The 17,846-nt window shown below is 35.1% G+C and overlaps 2 protein-coding genes across 2 annotated transcripts; one reads left to right on the plus strand and one right to left on the minus strand.

Annotated features, from left to right (window-relative positions):
- Nucleotides 1-23: 23 nt before the first annotated feature.
- On the plus strand, nucleotides 24-17,846 carry LOC123013902 (serine/arginine repetitive matrix protein 1-like). The gene is made up of 11 exons (XM_044412762.1): nucleotides 24-152; nucleotides 367-2,016; nucleotides 2,797-3,288; nucleotides 12,337-12,381; nucleotides 12,485-12,574; nucleotides 12,627-12,749; nucleotides 12,803-12,973; nucleotides 13,027-13,364; nucleotides 14,799-15,320; nucleotides 16,039-16,257; nucleotides 16,338-17,846. Exons 1-11 carry the CDS (start codon nucleotides 27-29, stop codon nucleotides 17,719-17,721), a joined length of 5,160 nt encoding a protein of 1,719 aa, XP_044268697.1. The 5' UTR covers nucleotides 24-26; the 3' UTR covers nucleotides 17,722-17,846.
- LOC123013557 lies at nucleotides 4,038-8,845 on the minus strand. Its single transcript, XM_044412138.1, has 5 exons — nucleotides 8,563-8,845; nucleotides 5,523-5,671; nucleotides 5,303-5,457; nucleotides 4,461-4,630; nucleotides 4,038-4,412 (listed from the first exon to the last, which is right to left on the minus strand). The coding sequence occupies exons 1-5, from the start codon at nucleotides 8,590-8,592 to the stop codon at nucleotides 4,206-4,208; spliced, it is 711 nt and encodes a 236-aa protein (XP_044268073.1). The 5' UTR covers nucleotides 8,593-8,845; the 3' UTR covers nucleotides 4,038-4,205.

Raw genomic sequence — 17,846 nt, forward strand, 5'->3', positions numbered from 1 at the left:
ACTAGCCTCAGATTGTAAATTCCTTTATGATTTCTTTTTTATCGGCAGTCATGGCGGACAGCACCGAAAGTGTGGCTTCCGCGTTAATGTACGATTTTTTATTGGCAAAAGACAAAAACTTGGCCAATGTGTTCCAAAAAAAGAATAAAACGGTGAGTACTCACAAGTTTCTAAAAAAAATTGCACTGCTTTTCGTAAATCCTGAGACTTTTCTTGACATACATGAGGCCGCACCACGTGCTTCCAAAATTTGAATTTAAACCAAGTCTAAACGATCTTAATTATTCTTCTCTTTGCATAACGATTATTCTATATGCGTATTAATTGCCTCCGTTTTAAAATTATTGATGAGTGTTGTATTTACAGGCCAGTTTACAAAAAGGCTCTCCCACGTTGACTGAAATTGTTTCTCATTACTTGAAATCCGGTCCTAAGTCGAAACAATTGAAATTAAATTCAGCAGAGAGTGACGGAAGTAGTAGCGAGGATGAACAGCCTTCAAAAGCAAAAGTGGTTAATGGCGTATTAAAACAGACTAAACCTGGAGTGAAAAAAGCTGAATCAAGTAGCGACGATAGTTCTTCTGAAGAAACTACCGTGAAGAAACCAGCTATTAAAACGCCTGCCAAGCAACAACCAGCTAAACCACCACAAAAACAAAAACAAGAAAGTAGTTCAGATGATGATTCATCAGAAGATGAAGCACCAAAGCAACCTGTTCAGAAAACACCGGCTAAACCTGCTGCTAAAACAGTTCAAAAGAAAGAAAGTAGCTCAGATGACTCATCCTCTGAAGAAGAGGCACCTAAAAAAGCCCCAGTTAAATCAATTTTGAAAACATCTACAAAACCTGTACAAAGTAAGAAAGATAGTTCAGAAGACAGTTCTGAGGATTCAGATGATGAGCCGTCGAAGCCACAACAGAAAGTAGCAGTCAAACCTACCGCTAAAGTCATTCCACAGAAAAAGGAGAGTTCAGATGAGTCATCATCATCGGAAGAAGAAGCAGTCAAAGCTCCTCCTAAACCGATCGTTAAAACACCTGCAAAACCTGCGTTGAAGAAAAAAGAAAGTAGTTCTGAAGATAGTACAGATGAGGACGAGGCACCTAAGGTTCAAAGCAAAGCAGTTGCCAATAAAAAACCTCCAGCAAAAACGCCACCCGCAAAGAAGGAAAGTAGTTCAGAAGACTCATCTTCGGAAGAAGAACCCGCAAAAGGGCCGGCTAAAAAACCTGTGACAAAAACGGCGCCTCAGAAAGCGCCGGCAAAGAAACAAGAAAGTAGTTCAGATGATTCGTCTTCAGAAGAACAAGCGCCCAAACCAGCTGCAAAACTAACAAAACCATCTCCCACACAACAACCAGCTCAAAAGAAGAAAGAAAGTAGCTCTGAGGAAGACTCCTCTGAAGAAGAAGCTCCTAAACCTGCCGTGAAGGCCCCACCTAAACCAACTCCAGCCAAGAAGAAACAAGAAAGTAGTTCTGAAGAGTCATCTGAGGACGAGCCACCACAGAAAAAACAAGCCGTGGCTAAACCTGCTGCTAAACCAAAACCGAAAGAAAGCAGTTCTGAGGAAGACAGTTCAGAAGAAGAAACTACAAAGAAGCCAACTCCGGCAAAACCAACTCCTGTGAAAAAGACTGAAGAGAGTTCTGAAGAATCAAGTGACGAAGAGGAGGAAAAGACGGTTAAAACTCCGGCTAAACCACAAGCAAATGCGAAAAAAGCAGTAAAGAAAGAGAGTTCGTCAGATGAAAGTAGCGAAGAAGAAGAAAAGACACCCAAGAGTAAAACTCCAAAGGCTGCGTCAACTCCAGCACCTAAGAAATTGGCTGCTAATAAGGAATCGTCGTCAGAGGAAGAATCTGCAGATGAAAAGCCGGCAGAAGTTAAAACTAAAGGTGTGAAGAGGAAAGCTGAAGATGAAGCAAATGATGGATTCGTTGCAAAGAAGTCGAATTATAATAATTTCGTCAAAGCGGGACAGAATAACAGTTTTAATGGAAATAATAAGGTAATTTATCATTTTTTAATTGTTTTAAAATTTTATTACAAGAGATTTATTTAGTGAAAATTTAAAATTATTATCAATTATAATAGATTCATAATTTTTTTATTTCCTCAAAAATCTTTTAGTATCAGGAAAGTTAATAATAATTTTGTTGTAATTTGCCTTCATTTTGTTTGTCTAACATATTAAAGGACGTAACGTCATCATGCGCGATGTCTTAATAGTCAAAAGCGACTAGATCAAATTTTGACTTTTAAAATTAAGAAATTACTAAACCTTACAACAATCTCTAAAGAGATTATAGTAAATATTTTTGTTTAAAAATGGCATAAAACACTCATTCTTTAAATTTAAAATAATTTGTGCTTCAAGACTGGCCTTGAATACACTATTATCTACGACTGTAATAATAATAATATACTATCAATAACTTAAAAATATTAAAAGTGAATAATTTATTGAATTTATCATAAATTGGGCGATTTTGCACTAATAAATTTAACAAAATATGATTTTTGTACATGTAGAATAAAATGAATTGTCTCCATTTCTGCTGATTATAGCGTCCCAGTCCATTCCGAAGGGTAAAGGACGACCAAGTGGCCCTCGATCCCAGACTGTCTGACAATTCATTTGAAGCAAAGGTAACGTGCGATTTCACTTGTGTGCAATTGGTACGCGACCTGTCTCCTAACCTATCAAAAAGTACAATTTGATTTCGCACGTTACCATTAGATGATAGTTCGCGTACCAGTTGTACTAATTCATTTTCTTTAACATTAGGATGAAGAAGGTAGCGAAGACAGTTGGAACAAGAACAAACGCGACTCATTTGGAGGTCGTGGGGGCTGGGGTCGCGGCGGTGGCGGTTTTAGAGGGCGTGGTGGGGGCGGTTTTCGAGGMGGMCGCGRTGGAGGCGATTTTAGAGGCGGACGCGGTGGGGGCGATTTTAGAGGCGGACGCGGTGGGGGCGATTTTAGAGGCGGACGCGGTGGGGGCGGTTTTAGAGGCGGWCGYGGTGGGGGCGACCGGGGCGGTTTTAGAAAATCATGGGGAGATAATGACAGGGGTGGTGGTCGCGGAGGTTTCCGAAAATCGTGGGGAGATAACGACAGGGGTGGTCGTGGAGGTTTCCGAAAATCGTTTGGAGATAACGATAGGGGTGGTCGCGGAGGTTTTCGAAAATCGTTCAGCGAAGGCGGAGACAGAGGCGGGTTTAATAAAAGTGACAGTTTTGGATCGCAGAAAACACCAGAAAATAAGAAAATTACTTTTGATGACTAGATTTTATATTTGTAAGTATTTAATTTGGAGTGAAGCTCTTCAATCCACCAGTTAAAGCAATTAATTCTATAATTGGTCGCTAGTAAGAGCTAAATTAATAAAATCGTAATCTGGCAGGGTTTTTTTTTCACTGAAAATTACCACAGTTGCGTTTTTTTACATGTATTTTTCTATTCATAAATTGTGAAATTTTTGCTATATCGTTGTAAACTTGTTTACAGTTTAATGCAAGAGGATCCTGGGGGGAAAGAGCAAATATGGACTTAAAACATACCCGGGGAAAATCCTTCCGTCATGAAAAAACAAAGAAAAAACGCGGATCGTATCGAGGTGGTGTTATAGATACATCTGTTAATTCTATTAAGTTTGAATAGATCTAGATTTTTTCAACACAGTATCAGTCAAAATTATAAATAATAAAAGAACGAATTTCGATTTGTTTAACGGTAATCAATCTTTTTATAGTAATAGGATGCAATTTTTATAATTAAGTTACTGAATCTGTGATGTCATAAATGAATTGCAATTTTTTTGGGAAGTGTTTGTCCATGTCTGACCTTAACATTACTATGATGTACATTTAAAAAAATATTTTTTTGGTGTTCCTGTTTGAAAGTTCTGTATTATTACGTTGTATGTTTTGTTTAATGTGAATGTAAGAATATTTTTTCTTCGTGAAAAAATAGCATATTTCATATGAAGATGCGATTTTTTATTAATTCTACCCTATTTTGTTTCCGGAGGATAAGACTATATAAAAATATATCTTTTATTAATAATTATAAATATATATATATATAAAACATAAATTAATTAAATCTTAATAAATATCTTACAAAACGTAAAAAATCAAGTATGAGCACATGAATAATTTTGTTTTTAATAGCACTTATCCTTTACACCCCTCGTTACAATCTCGGTATCGAAGCCATCGCACTCGCCTCTTGGTTATTTTGTGACGCATATTTCGGTCTACACACACACCCACTCTCAACTAACACATAATCTTGTCCCGTCAGAGTAACAGGCCCTAGAGGGATAACCAGGAACAAGTATGGGACATAGGTTTGGGTGCATTCGCCTCGAACGACGTCACATTCCGAACTTTCACAAACCTGAAAAAATAAATCATAAATTTACAAAAAAAAAAACGATTTGCTTACCTCAAAAACGACTTGTTGCAGCAGATCGGGGAATTTTTGCACGATCGTGACGGGTTGTCCGGAAGTCAGCGACACGCCGTACATGGGGGCTGTGGTGTTGTAACGAGTTTTACAAAGCCGGGAGGGGGTCCCAGTACAGGTGTTGGCGGGGGACACGTTGGCGGCTCTCGCTGAAAAGATTTTTGAGATAATGTTTCTATGCTTCAGCGAGTATGTAAACGGTCGAATATTGGTTGGCGAAGAAATGAAAAGTGAAAATGAATGTGCACCTTTAATAATAACTGAAATATTAGAGCGATGCTTGACATTGTTTTTCGAAAAAATGTTTGCTGTATAATGCTTTGAAAATCATGTCACGTTCATTAAATGATAATGGCAAAAAGTAACAATCCGTGCACATGTTCTCACGTCAGGAGGAAGTAGTAGAATAATTGCTGTGCATAATGGCGTGGAATGAGAATAAAAAGTCGTCCATACCGACAATAAATCCTAATTGATCCAACGAATTTGAAAGTTAAAGTTTGCCAAGTCGTCTACTAAGTAAAGAAAAACCAAAGTGTGTCGCTTGCGGTAATATTTGGGTTAGCTTGCAGTACACAAACATATTCATGAAGTTAACAATATGGCTAGTTCAGTTACAGAACTGTTATCGAACAAGTTCTCACCTTTTTTCCGTTAACACTGGACGCTTAATTGATATTATTCCGTGGTTATTTATTATAGAGAAATAACCGTAACAGAAATTGTATTAGTAGCGCAAATTTATTACAACTGAACTAGACAACTCTTTTAATCAGTTTTTTCACATCCGTCTCAGAAAATTACATAAATCTCAATCATACCTGCCCTATAAATCGATGCTGAATCGAAATTGTATTCATGAGCGGCAAGTAGAGCTTTCTGGGTGATAAACGGATCGATCGTTTTTCGGGATCTGCCTTGTCTTGAGCTTCCAGGCCACGCATTTGAGCTCCTAAACGACCTCTCGATGGCTGAACTGGACAGTGGATAAAATACTATTTAGTAGGTTATTTATTGTTAATTTTGTTTATTCCGACTTACGTTGGATAGGGGGTGTCGTTGGGTCCGAGGCAATTGGGCGAGTCTGTCAAAGCATCGCCCCATAGATATTTAAGCCCACCACTTCCCTGGCATTGCGTGGGTATTTTTCCTAAGGCTGTGCTTACAGAAGATATTAATACTGTTACAATCTGAAAAAAAATGGGAAAGTTAGGAGAAAATCACGGTCTTGCCAATTTTCAAAAATAAGATTTTATGGTAGTCACTTCCTTAATAACTTTGAGGTTGATTTATTATTACTGGCAAGCATAAAGCAGCTTCATAAAGAAATAGATTTATTATCCTGCATTGTCTCTTTTTATTGTTTGATGTGTAGCTGGTGTATAATGAATGTTTGGCACGTGACATCACTACAGCAATCATAAAGGACTAATGATGCGGTTTGTGCGCTTTATACAGTTGTCTATAAATAAAGTATCACTAAATGGCGGACTTTTAGACTTCCTGTTTTTGAAGTGACAATAAATAATTTGTCGGTTATGTTAAAAATGAATGGTTTATATCTACATGAAAAGCACATTAATCACTGGTCATTATACTCAAGTTGTCGGCAATAAAATAGCACGATTTTCTGCTTCACCTCTACTGAAACCGCGAATCAAGCACTTTGAATGAACTTTACTACGTTTCAGTAAATCAGATAAGTGCGATACTTGTTCATAATTTTGAAGCAAAAGGAACTGGTTATTTGCACTATGACTCACGGCTCATAAAGATGGTCAAATGTCTAAAAGCACGAAGCAGGTTTTGTAGAAGTATATTATTTATGAAAACGGTTTTGAACTTTTGAAAAAATATTTTACGGTCCAATTTTTAGATTCGATTTCGGTATTCAAAAAAGTTGTTTTAGATGTAACTTTTTTAAATTGCTAACTGGAAATTGCCGACTAAACATCCAATTTTGTTGTATTATTTCTATAATTTCATAAAGTAAAAAAAATGCTAACCAAATTACAATAATTATCAAATAATAGTAAACAAGAAAATATTTAAAATACGTACACAACTTAAAATAATCTTTTAATTTTCATTTGATTATGAACACAGAAAAATAATGATTTATCTTTTTGCAGAATAGTTTCATTTCAATATCATTTTGTCTAAAAAAAGATGATGCTTTTAAAAAATTCTTAATTTACAAGTTTTAGATTTCATTATTTAGTCGCTCAGAGAAATGTATTCGCGTATAGCTATGTGGAAATACAAAAAAAAAAACATAAAACAAATTAACATTTGCTGAAACGTATAAATTTCTATTATTTAGACTACCTAACAGAAAACACACGTAACAAACTTATAAATGAAAAGAATGAATAAGTGTCACTTAACTTAGGTACCTTATATCTATGTAGAAATTATGTTTAATTGAGTTATATTCAATTTTTGAGTTACTGGTATTTGAAATTGCAATATACAATTTCTGTGCAAGCATCAAACATTATAATCATTTTAGTAAAAATAGTGTAACAGTTTACATTTTTGAAAATCGTAATTGCTTTAGTTTTAAAGTAGGTTACCTAAATACTGTTTCGCCTTAGGCGACTGAAAATTGTTTGTGATTATACCAATAATAGGTACCAAACACAAGGAATTATTAGTTTTTTAGAGTGTCCGTTTTTAACTTAAAATCATTTGTAAAAAGCTTCTTTCTATTTTTAAAGCATAATTAAATTTGATCATTTCCTGAAATTAGTTAAGACCTAGTAATTTAACAAATTATAAGTTGTAATATTAGAACAAAGCAACAAATTTTTGTTAGATAATGATTTTACTTTTTTATTTAGATTAAAAATTGTAAAACGTGGAATTTTTCGCGATTCCAGGTGTCCATTACAAATCTATTTACTGTTATAGTTCGTTTCATTTAAATAAATTAAACAGGTGTTCAACTAAATAAATTTTGCTAGGATGCATATTAAACTTTCTACGGTAAACTATAATAAAATGAAGATTATGCTTTTCCAAAGTAATAACACATTCATAGAAAATAATTAATAACTTTATGTCTAGACTAGCTGATGGTTAATAAAAGTAAAACGTAATAAATTATACATTATGTTGGTTGATTAGCTGTGTGATAAATTAATTTCTAAAATTTCGTGTTAACGACATTCAGACGATAAATGAAATACAAAGTACACATTTTGTTTCATTTGGAAACTTTTTTATGACAATGTAACAAATCCTTGTTAATTGTTTTAAACAGAGAATATGTTTAACACTTTTGCTCAGTGTCTGCTATTGAGTATACCAAGACATGAATACTTGTAATTAACAAATCTTTCAATTACAATTTGCATCACATTTATAGGATTATTAAAACATGCAACTAGACGGATTTACTTTAGTTTTCGTGTTTCAGCTTAAATTTTGCTTGTTTACATTGTCCTGTTATAATTACAATTTTGTCGTGTAGTTCAAGTACCTCTGTTTTACAATTTTCTGGTTTATTATTCCAACTCACGATGTTATCTGAACGAAGAAAAGTCGCACGACATAATTAAATTAGCGGCATTTTTTGAACTATATTCCATCGAACACTGTAATTGCTATTTATGAGGCCTAATTAAAACTCTTCGATAAGCATAGAAACGACTTAAACTTCGTGACATGAATTTTGAGCGCGTCTTTGGCAGTGGGTCTTTTAAAAATTAATCACGAAAAGTACCGTTTAATTTCCATCTCAACCTCATTCCGAAGTCATCTCACACAATACCTACGAAATACCTGACTAAATACCCAACAAGATGACATCACTGGTTTTTCGAAAATCATCGATTGATGGGTAAAATAACCTAAATCCGACACTGTCCTGTGCATTACATTGACCACCTGTCCAAGTACGTACCTACTCAAAGCGATACCTGATCATTGACCTCATCATATAACTGTTCTTCGGCGTTTATGTGGGCTGCAGAGGGCAAATATTTTGAATATCGGTAAATCTACATATCTCGCGCGAATTGAGCCAATGCGGCCCTGGACAACCGGATAAACTTTGCGAATTTTAATTGATACTTACCGCAAAAACTGTATTTTTACTAATGGCCATCCTGTATCTATTCTGGCACTTTTTGAGTTGAAAAAATTATAAACAACGCAAACGAACTGTTATTTTTCGGTACGTTTCACTTCAAAATTGCCAATCCATATTTGAGTCGCCAATTTTTTTTTCGTTATTTTTTCACTCAACTGGCACTGTGGTCACTTTTGCACGAGTGGTTCGATATGAAAATTGATCTGGTGCGACACGAAATAATTTCTTTGAAGTGTGCCAGTAGACTGAAGACTAAGTTGTTCTTGAACTTGTGAAACGGAAATGATATAATGTTGTACCTGGGAGGGATTAAAGAACAAGAACAGTTGCTAAGTGGGAGAACACCCTGTTTTCCTATTATAACAGATGACTAGGTAATAGTTGATGGACCATCACGGTTCATTGAATGCCTACTATTATACTTGTTTGAATCTGGACTCCCAAAGCAACCAATTTGTGGTTTCAAAAAATTTAGCCATGTTAAAATGACAAACAACTTTTTTTATTGAAACATCAGTTTTGAATTCTATGAAAAATACAAAATGGAGCAGGTTGTTTGCCTTATTATTTCCAATTATTATTTTATTTGAAAAATAGGTGTGTCTATAAAGCATCAGTACAAATGAAGAGCAGACTTTCAAAAAGCAGTTTGTCCAAATTTGTATTTTTGCAGTAGAGAGCAAAAACTGTCCTTCTTTCAAGAAATAATTTTGATGTTTTATACCAATGCCAATAAATGTGAAAAAACATGTAGGTACAAATTGTACACTAATTTTACGGCTGGAGTACTTAGGGATTTTACAAAAAAAAACATAAATATGTTTTGGACATAATTCAGTTTGATTGTCAAAGGGGGACTTAATGCTATTTAAGGGCTATTTAAAGGCCAAAACTTTATTTTGGAATTTATGTATTCTTTAATAAACAAATTTGTACATGTTGCACCTTTTCTTCATCTCCACATGCCCATTCTTCATCGGTTTAAATGAGTACTTATTTGGTGGTGTGACTTCTTTTGAGTAAAAATTCTTTTGGCAGCGCTTATTTCTGTTATTTTTTTTAAGTGTTGTAGTGCGTCAAACAAACTGCATTTAGTCCAAAATTGACGGACAAAACGCGTTTTGTTTGAATCAACACATGGGACTAAATACTAAATGTAGTTTGAATGTCAAGGCAAGTTCCAATATTTTTTTAACATAGGACAAAATGTGATTTGAACCTCCAGGAAAGGTTCATTGGAAAGACAATTGCATATTGCATATAGCCTGCAGTGCCACCTTTATCTCAATTAATAAAAAATGGACAAACTGCATTTTGGAAGTCTGCTTCTCAAATACTCAAAATATATTCATGTAGTTTAGATACCCCCTGTAAAAATGAGTCAGAAAGTCAGAGTGAATGACCGCTGAAAAACAGTTCATCGACGAATTTTTACAGAATCTTGTTTTTAGAACCGTTTTACTTTTTTTCGTTCGATTTTCAAACAAATATGAGTGTTCTAAATTCAATTTTTTTTAAACAATTGTCAATGTCAAAATTCCCTCAAAGACCAGACTGTACCACCCTAAAACCTTTCTTTTCGGAACATCTATATCACAGAACAGATGCAAAGTGATCCACATGCAATGACTGAATATGTTGGCAATCCTGACCCTAATTTTTAAAGCTTACCATTAGAGTAACGCATTTGATTAAGAACAATTCAACAAACTTATGGGGTTTTACGTCAAGTATTTGTCAAGCAAAACCGTATCCGGTTGCAGTGTTTCAAATTATTAACAAATATTATAATACTTGTTTATAAGCAAGCCTTTAAAGCACGCACGACGGGTTTAAGAGCACGACGCGTTAGCGGAGTGCTTTTAACGTCGTAACTGTTTTAAAGGCTTGCTTATAAACGAGTGTTATACGCTATTTTTTATTATACCTGCCCATTTACGATCTTTTATGAGCACTGAAAAAATGTGAATTTACACAATAAAATTATCAAAGGTTGTTTGTGAATCGTTTTCGTAGAGACCGTTACTAGTTTACGTTGTTAAGCACATTTTTTCACGTTGTAATTGGTCCAGACATTTCACTATTTCTTGTTACCTAAACAACTTTAAAATTTCAGCGTTTTATAAAGGCCAAATTACGCACGCTGCAGCGTGTTTTAATTTAGGATTATGATGCAGATATAATAAAAAAACTTTATAACGACTTGGATAAATAGTAAATTACAGTGTCGACCTTTTGCAATTCAAAAATTATAACTTAAGAACAACGTAGATCTAAAATCAAAGGTTAGCGAAATTAGATGCTCAGAGTGATTTCCAGGCACTCAGTCATATTAGTTTAAGTAGAAACGCTTAAAAACTGCTTCTAGTAGAGCATTTTAACCTGTATTACCTAGACAACTTTAAAATTTCAGCGTGCTATAAAGGCCAAATTACGCACGCTGCAGCGTGTTTTAATTTAGGACTATGATGCAGGTATAATAAAAAATACTTTCAAATCTGTTGCCAACAGACTCAGTCTTTCTGGATGACTTCGTAGATTATCTAGGAACATTTTTTTATTAGTATACATAGCCCCGTTGTCTGTGTTGATTGACAGTACTTACTTACTGTCAATCAACGCAGATGACGTATAGCTTTTAAAAAAACCGTGTCAACTTCAATGTTGCTATGATTACAATTAGCCGTTAGTCTAGGCATAGGCAATCAATATTACAAAGACAAACTTTTAAAAACAACAAAGTAAATGTAATTAAATATTAATTAAAAAAAAATTAAAACCCCTCAAAACAAGAAAAATATTAAATAATTAAACCAAGTGTTCAAAATGCTTTCCTTGCAGGTCCAAACAATAACCCAATCGAAACAAATACGTTCTTTCAGCTCTTCTACATTTTGCATTGGAACATTTGTATAAATTTTTGTTTTTAAATATCCCAAAAAAAAATTGTTAGATGCCAAGTCTGGCCACAGATTAGATGCCAATGAATGATTAACATTACGATGCAAAGATTATTTAATGGGATAATTGCTTAAGTAAGATGTTTTTGGTGTTTATTCATAGAAATCGTATAGTTGGTTGCAATAAAAACGGAAAATAGAATTTTCTTTAAATTGAAACAGGTTTTGTCCGTGTCCGATTTGTCATCTGTCGCATTCAAATAATTTTTGTCTGCAATGCCACATTTAAATGTCGAGAGCATCAAATGCAAATCAAGATAAACAATTAATTCATAATTAGTTACTTACGTGAAAACCCAATGAGTAGTGAGTACTACAGATTAACTGTCAGTTCTAACTTAACATTTTAAAATCAAGCTATGTTCAAACTATGGATAAATATAAAAATCTGACACTTTTATGCTTTGACAATTTCCGATTTTTTTGCAACCAAGTGTACCACGGACCATGTCATAATTTACAACAAAAATACGCCGGATTTGGCGCTCAGCTCGGCGAATAAAATAGAACTCTGGCTGGTAAAGCAGAATTTTCACTTATCAACAAATTTGACGCCATGACGCCACGCCATTTTGTTGGAAGCAACATGGATTTGTAGAATCCGTAAACCAGAAATTGTGAGAAAACGATGATTTTTTTATTGTGAATCTTATTCATCGGGAGTTTACATTAATCACTGTAATTTAGTGTTACATTAAATCATGTGAAAAATGTAATTATGTGTAAATCGTGAAGTTAAGTACCGGCGTCGCTGTTAGTTCTCGTTTCTTGATTTAATCATTTTAGTGGTTTTTGTTAGTTTGTAACAAAAGGAACGTTTCCGGACTTTATGATGATGTATACGGTAAGTTTTTGGGAAATGGATTATGTTTCCCTCTTGGTGTTTATTAATAGAACTGTCAAATATTTTTAAGGGATTATCGTTGTAAACAAAATGCTTGTTTCAGGGCACAACCACCGAGCAAGACAATCGCTTCAGCGATAAAGAAAAAAAGCTTCTGAAGCAAATGAAATTCAGCGATTGTTTGAGTCAAAGGGTAAATTAAGACTAGTTAGCGTAGGCATCATGATAAAACGCTTAATTTGCAGGTTGATATGTCCAAAATTAAACTTGATGTCATAAAACCATGGATTCAAGACAAATTGACGGAAATCTTGAAAATTGATGACGACGTCGTGGTTGATTTTGTTTATAATCAACTAGATGAAAAGGTACTTCATCATTACAAACATAAAACCCGTTTACTAAAATATTTACATTGCAGTTTCCTGATCCTAAAAAGATTCAAATCAATCTTACGGGATTCCTTCATGGAAAAAACGCGCGCGAATTTATGGCGGAGCTGTGGGCATTGTTGATATCAGCACAGGAGAACCCATCTGGCATCCCTGATTCATTATTGGACTTGAAGCGTGAAGAAATTATAAAAAAGAAGGTTTGTAATAAATGAATTAAATTTTGGCTAAAGTAACGTTTATTTTGCAACAGGAAAAAGAAGAAAAGGACCGCGAAAACCGGGACAGGGAAAGAGAGAAAGAACGCGAACGCGAGAAATCGGATAAAGAAAAGAAATACAGGGATAGGGACAGGTCTAGGTCTAGGAGAAGATCAAGGTCAAGATCGCGACCCAGGAGGCGCTCGGCTGAAAGATCCAGCAGGAATAACGACAGAGGGAAGGACAAGAGGTCAAGGAGCCGTTCCAGATCCAGGATCAAGATTGATGATTCAAGAAACAACGGTAACGCAAGTCCCAACGAACGGGAGAATAATGGCAGAGAGGATTCTGCCAAATTGGAAAGCAGTACTGCCAATTCTAAACATAATTCGTAAGTTTTGTTTACTAATTAATTTTGCTATGTATCATTAACAACATAGTTTGGTAAGTGAAGAATTTGATAAATTGCTTTAATAAATTGGATCTGTGATATTAAATTATTACAGTCTTATTTAGGTCGTTGTAGTATCTTGAAGAATAATATATGAAATGATTAATTCAGGCTAGAAAATATGATTACCATTTTCATGACGCTCAAAATTCTATTAATTCATTATTTATTCATATTTACTTTAGTTGGCAGGTTGGGTCAATTTTATTATCGGATTATTTAAAAAATCAACTGGATTTTGAAGAATTAAGAAAAATGGAATAAAAAATGTTTAATTTTATTGTGATTTTTAACTACTTAGTAAGAAATATTCAGTGTCAACATGTATTGATGATTCAGCTTTAATCATATGATGAAATGTTAAAATGTAAGCGGACGTGTTATGTGGTGAACATGTTTACATTGTTATCTATCTAGATAACTGAAACAGAAAGTTTTTGTAAATAACCAGAAATTTTAATTTTGTTATCTAGTGAAATAGGTACTTACACTTAGTACGACTCTTAAATAATTATGTTATTATAGGCGTATCCATAGACACATAATTAAGTTCAGATTACACTCCGCGGAATATAAATTCATATTCTTCCCAGTATGGCCTACTGTTTGCACAGAATTTGACATTTTTATTAATTAAATTAAAACGTCAACTTTATCAATATCAAAAATCGAAAATATTTCATAGTCGTAGATACTCCTTGAATGATACATATACTATTTATTATTAAACTATCTCACTTGGTATAACTTTTTATGTTTATGGCGTAAACTTTATAGGTTCATATTTTGTTTTTGTTTTTTCACATTAAACACCACTGTATCAGTGTCTCGGTAAATGTGTATTTATTAATAGAATTTTTATATTTGTATCATAGTAAACACAGGTTTTATTTCCTAGTGCATTTCTTTGCCAACAAAAAATATTTTTAAATTGTTGTATTTTAAATTAATCTATCTTAGCTTGAGTACAACAGCAATTTAAAAAAAAATTACTATAAAAACTATATTATGGCTGTAAAAAAGTGCCTCAGTGTTATTGGCTATAAAAAGCTTAAAAATGTAATTACTATTGTGCAATCAAAAAGAATTGCAACAATTAAAAAACTCCTGTAAAGAGTAATAGTTTGAAGAGGTTAAAAAAAATGGAAACTGGTTCTTTGACTTGTGCGAGATTCATTATTATTATCTTTGACGTTTCTAATATGCGTATAATTTACATATTTTAGTAGTTTTTGAGTTTTTTTTATGTAATCATGCACTTCGTTTAACTTAACTCGACCATGTAATGTTGAGTTCGTTGAGATTATAATTGTTTTTTATTATCCGTTTTCTACACTAATTAGGTCAGATTTAACATTGCCTTTACTGTCATAGAGAGAGTTCCCAGCCCGTTTCAAAGCTTCAAGCGAAGTTGATGTCCATGGCCGGCGGCAACGCCAAGCAACAGCAGCAACGTAACTCCCGTTCCCGTTCGAAATCGGTGTCTCGGTCCCGTTCGAAGTCCGTCTCACGTTCCAAGTCGCCCAGCAAATCGCACTCGAGATCCCGTTCGTCGTCTAGTCCACGAGCATCGAAGGACCGTAAATCGCGCTCCCTCTCCAAGGACAAGGAGAAACGCCGCTCACGTTCTAGTTCCGATGGATCCAAGGACAATTTCGAGATCAGGAAGAAGGAGAACAGCGTTCAGAAAAAACGGCACTACAGATCCAACAAGGACAGCTCCGACAGCGAACCAGACCAGGACAAGGGCAAGAGGAAGAAGTCGCTTTCGAAGTCGCCGCGACGTGCTAGGAAAAACAGCAGGGATAAAAGTCCCAGACGCAAGAGGAGCTTGTCGCGGAAGAGGAGCAGTTCCAGGAAGAGGTCCCTTAGCCGAAAGAGGAGTCTTTCGAGAAGGTGGGATTTTTATTTCTATTATGTGTTTTTATCGTTAAAAACAAGGATACAAAGTTAAGTTGTCATTTTATGACATGGTATGTAGTCATTTTTTTAACAGTGTTGTGTCAGTGGTTCGTGGGTTTTGTTCAACACTTCTAAATATTCAAAACAAATTTCTTCTATTTGACACTTGAATTAGAATTTTTTTGTTTTTATTAAGTTTGATATACAGCGAATCATAGCTAAGACTTTTTATTTTTATAATAATTCACTTAATTGTTGGCAAAAAGGACATGTATATCTACTTTTTTTAGTTGTTTATTAACATGTTTGTGATGTATTTTTTTGGTTTTTGGACAAAATTCTTAGCTGGGCCATTATTTTTTGGAACAGAATCTGCTTTATTATTTGAAGAAACATCTAGTTTTTCTTTGTTGTAGGACAAAAAAGGTATTTCAGTTGGCTATGGCTGGCTGCTCTTAAAATGTATTTTTGACATTTGAGAACAAAAATCCTTTTTCCATTGCCAACTGGACCACAAAAACTGTTTTTAATTACCATAACTGGAATGGTTTCATCAATCTCAATAAAATTTTGTATTTTTATTCAATTTCTCATTTTATGAGAAACAGCTATTCCAAATTGAAAGGCAGTTCTTGTTACATATTTTATTGTATGTTGTTAGTTTTAAGTTTTTAATTTTTACTTCAAATTACAGATAGATTTTTGCTTCCAGACGTAGTCCATCGCGAAGCAAGAGGAGTCTAAGTAGACGAAGGAGGAGCATCTCACGTTCAAGGCGGAGCACCCCTCGGAGAGCGAGTCCTCGCAGGAGACGCAGCTACAGCAGAAGGAGGAGTTTGAGCAGGAACAGAAGAGGACGACGCAGCAGGAGCCGCCGGAGTCCTAGCAGGAGGAGGCGCAGTCCTAGTCGAAGGAGGAGCAGCCGTGATAGGTTAGTTTATACTTCTTGTTCATTTTCATAATTTTTTACTTGATTTTTTCTTGTATTAATATATTGGTGTTTTGAATTAGGAGGCTTAGACGCAGCAGAAGCCGTGACCGTAACCACAGGAGACTTTCCCGCGAAAGGAGACGCTCCAGGTCTAGAGATAGAAGGTCGAGGTCTAGAAGGAGGTCATCTCGAGACAGGGGAAGTTTGAGAAGAAAATCTCCAATCCGAGGTAAATCTAGGGAACGACTACGTAAACCTAGTCCGAGTCCTGTAACTCGAAATGATCGTCGCGACCAAAGGGACGAGTCACGTGGTTCCCGGCCGTCTGTCAGAAGACCGGAAGAGAGGAAAGAAGAATCTTTCCGTCGAATTGATGATTCGAAGAGAGGTGAAGATCTTCACAAGCCGGAGAAGAAGTTGGAAGAGAAACGCAAGGCTAGTACTTCTGATAGTCAAACCGAAAGCGAATTCAAATCTAAAGATAGGAAGAAATCAAAGTCTAGAAGTATCAGTCCCGAGGATCATAATTTGATTCCTCCTCACGGCCCGCCGAGATATTCGAGAAGCTTGTCTAGGACGCCGTCGCCGTTCATAAAGGCAAACGAATTTCCGCCTAAAACCAAGACAGTTCCTGCATCGACAAAGGACGATAAGAAGAAACTCAAAGAAAAGGCTGAATTGAAAACTAAGAAGGTTACAAAGAAACCTTCAAAGAGTGAGACTGATTCAAACTCAAGTGATTCAGATAGTGAGGGACAAAAAGAAAGAGAGAGGGAGAGAAAGAAGATAAAGGCAAAGAAGAAGACGAAGAAACGCGATTCGAGTTCCAGTGATAGTGAGGTTGAGTACTCATCTAAGAAGAAGGATAAAGATAGCAGTCCCGAAGTGGAAGTTAAGAGCAAGAAAGGCAAAGATGGTAAGAGAAGTAGACGCGACAGCAGCGAAGAAAAAAATCAGAAGAAACGTCATCAGAGTTCCGATTCGGAAGATGATAAGAAGATAAAGAAGAAACGCGCACGTTCTGATAGTTCCGAAAAAGGCCGAAAATCTAAAAAAGATGATTCAAGTGACAGCGACGTCCCTAAGAGTAAAAGCAAAAAGAAAGTCGACAGTTCTGATGATTCTGAAATTGAGAAAGTCGATAAAGATAAATCAAAGAAACACCGAAGGGACAGTTCTTCAGACAGTGAAGAAGAAATGAAAAAACGGAAACGTAAAAAGAAAGTTACGAAATCGGCCAGCGATTCTGATGAAGAAATTGAATCGAAAAAACGCAAAAAAGATAAAAGGCATAAAAAGAAGAAGAAGCACTCAAAGAAGCATAAGAAACACAAGAAGAAAAAGGTAGAAAGTGAAGACTCTGATAACAGTGACGTTGAAGTTGTTAACGACGATGAGAAAAAGTTGAGAGAAAAGGCTCTCAAGTCGATGAAAAGGCAAAATTCGAGCGATAAGTCGGAGTGACGTGTAAAATAAACGTTTTTATTTAGTTTGAATGATTAGGTAATTAGCTTTTATGAGTGACCTGTAATTTTTTTTGTCATTCATTCCGTATGTTGCTGTCTTAATAAAGTTGATATGTATGTGGA

This window comes from Tribolium madens, unplaced genomic scaffold, assembly GCF_015345945.1.
Source record: "Tribolium madens isolate multiple individuals breed KSU strain unplaced genomic scaffold, Tmad_KSU_1.1 Scaffold_96;HRSCAF=242;Tcas5.2_LG5, whole genome shotgun sequence".
Classification (NCBI taxonomy): domain Eukaryota; kingdom Metazoa; phylum Arthropoda; class Insecta; order Coleoptera; family Tenebrionidae; genus Tribolium; species Tribolium madens.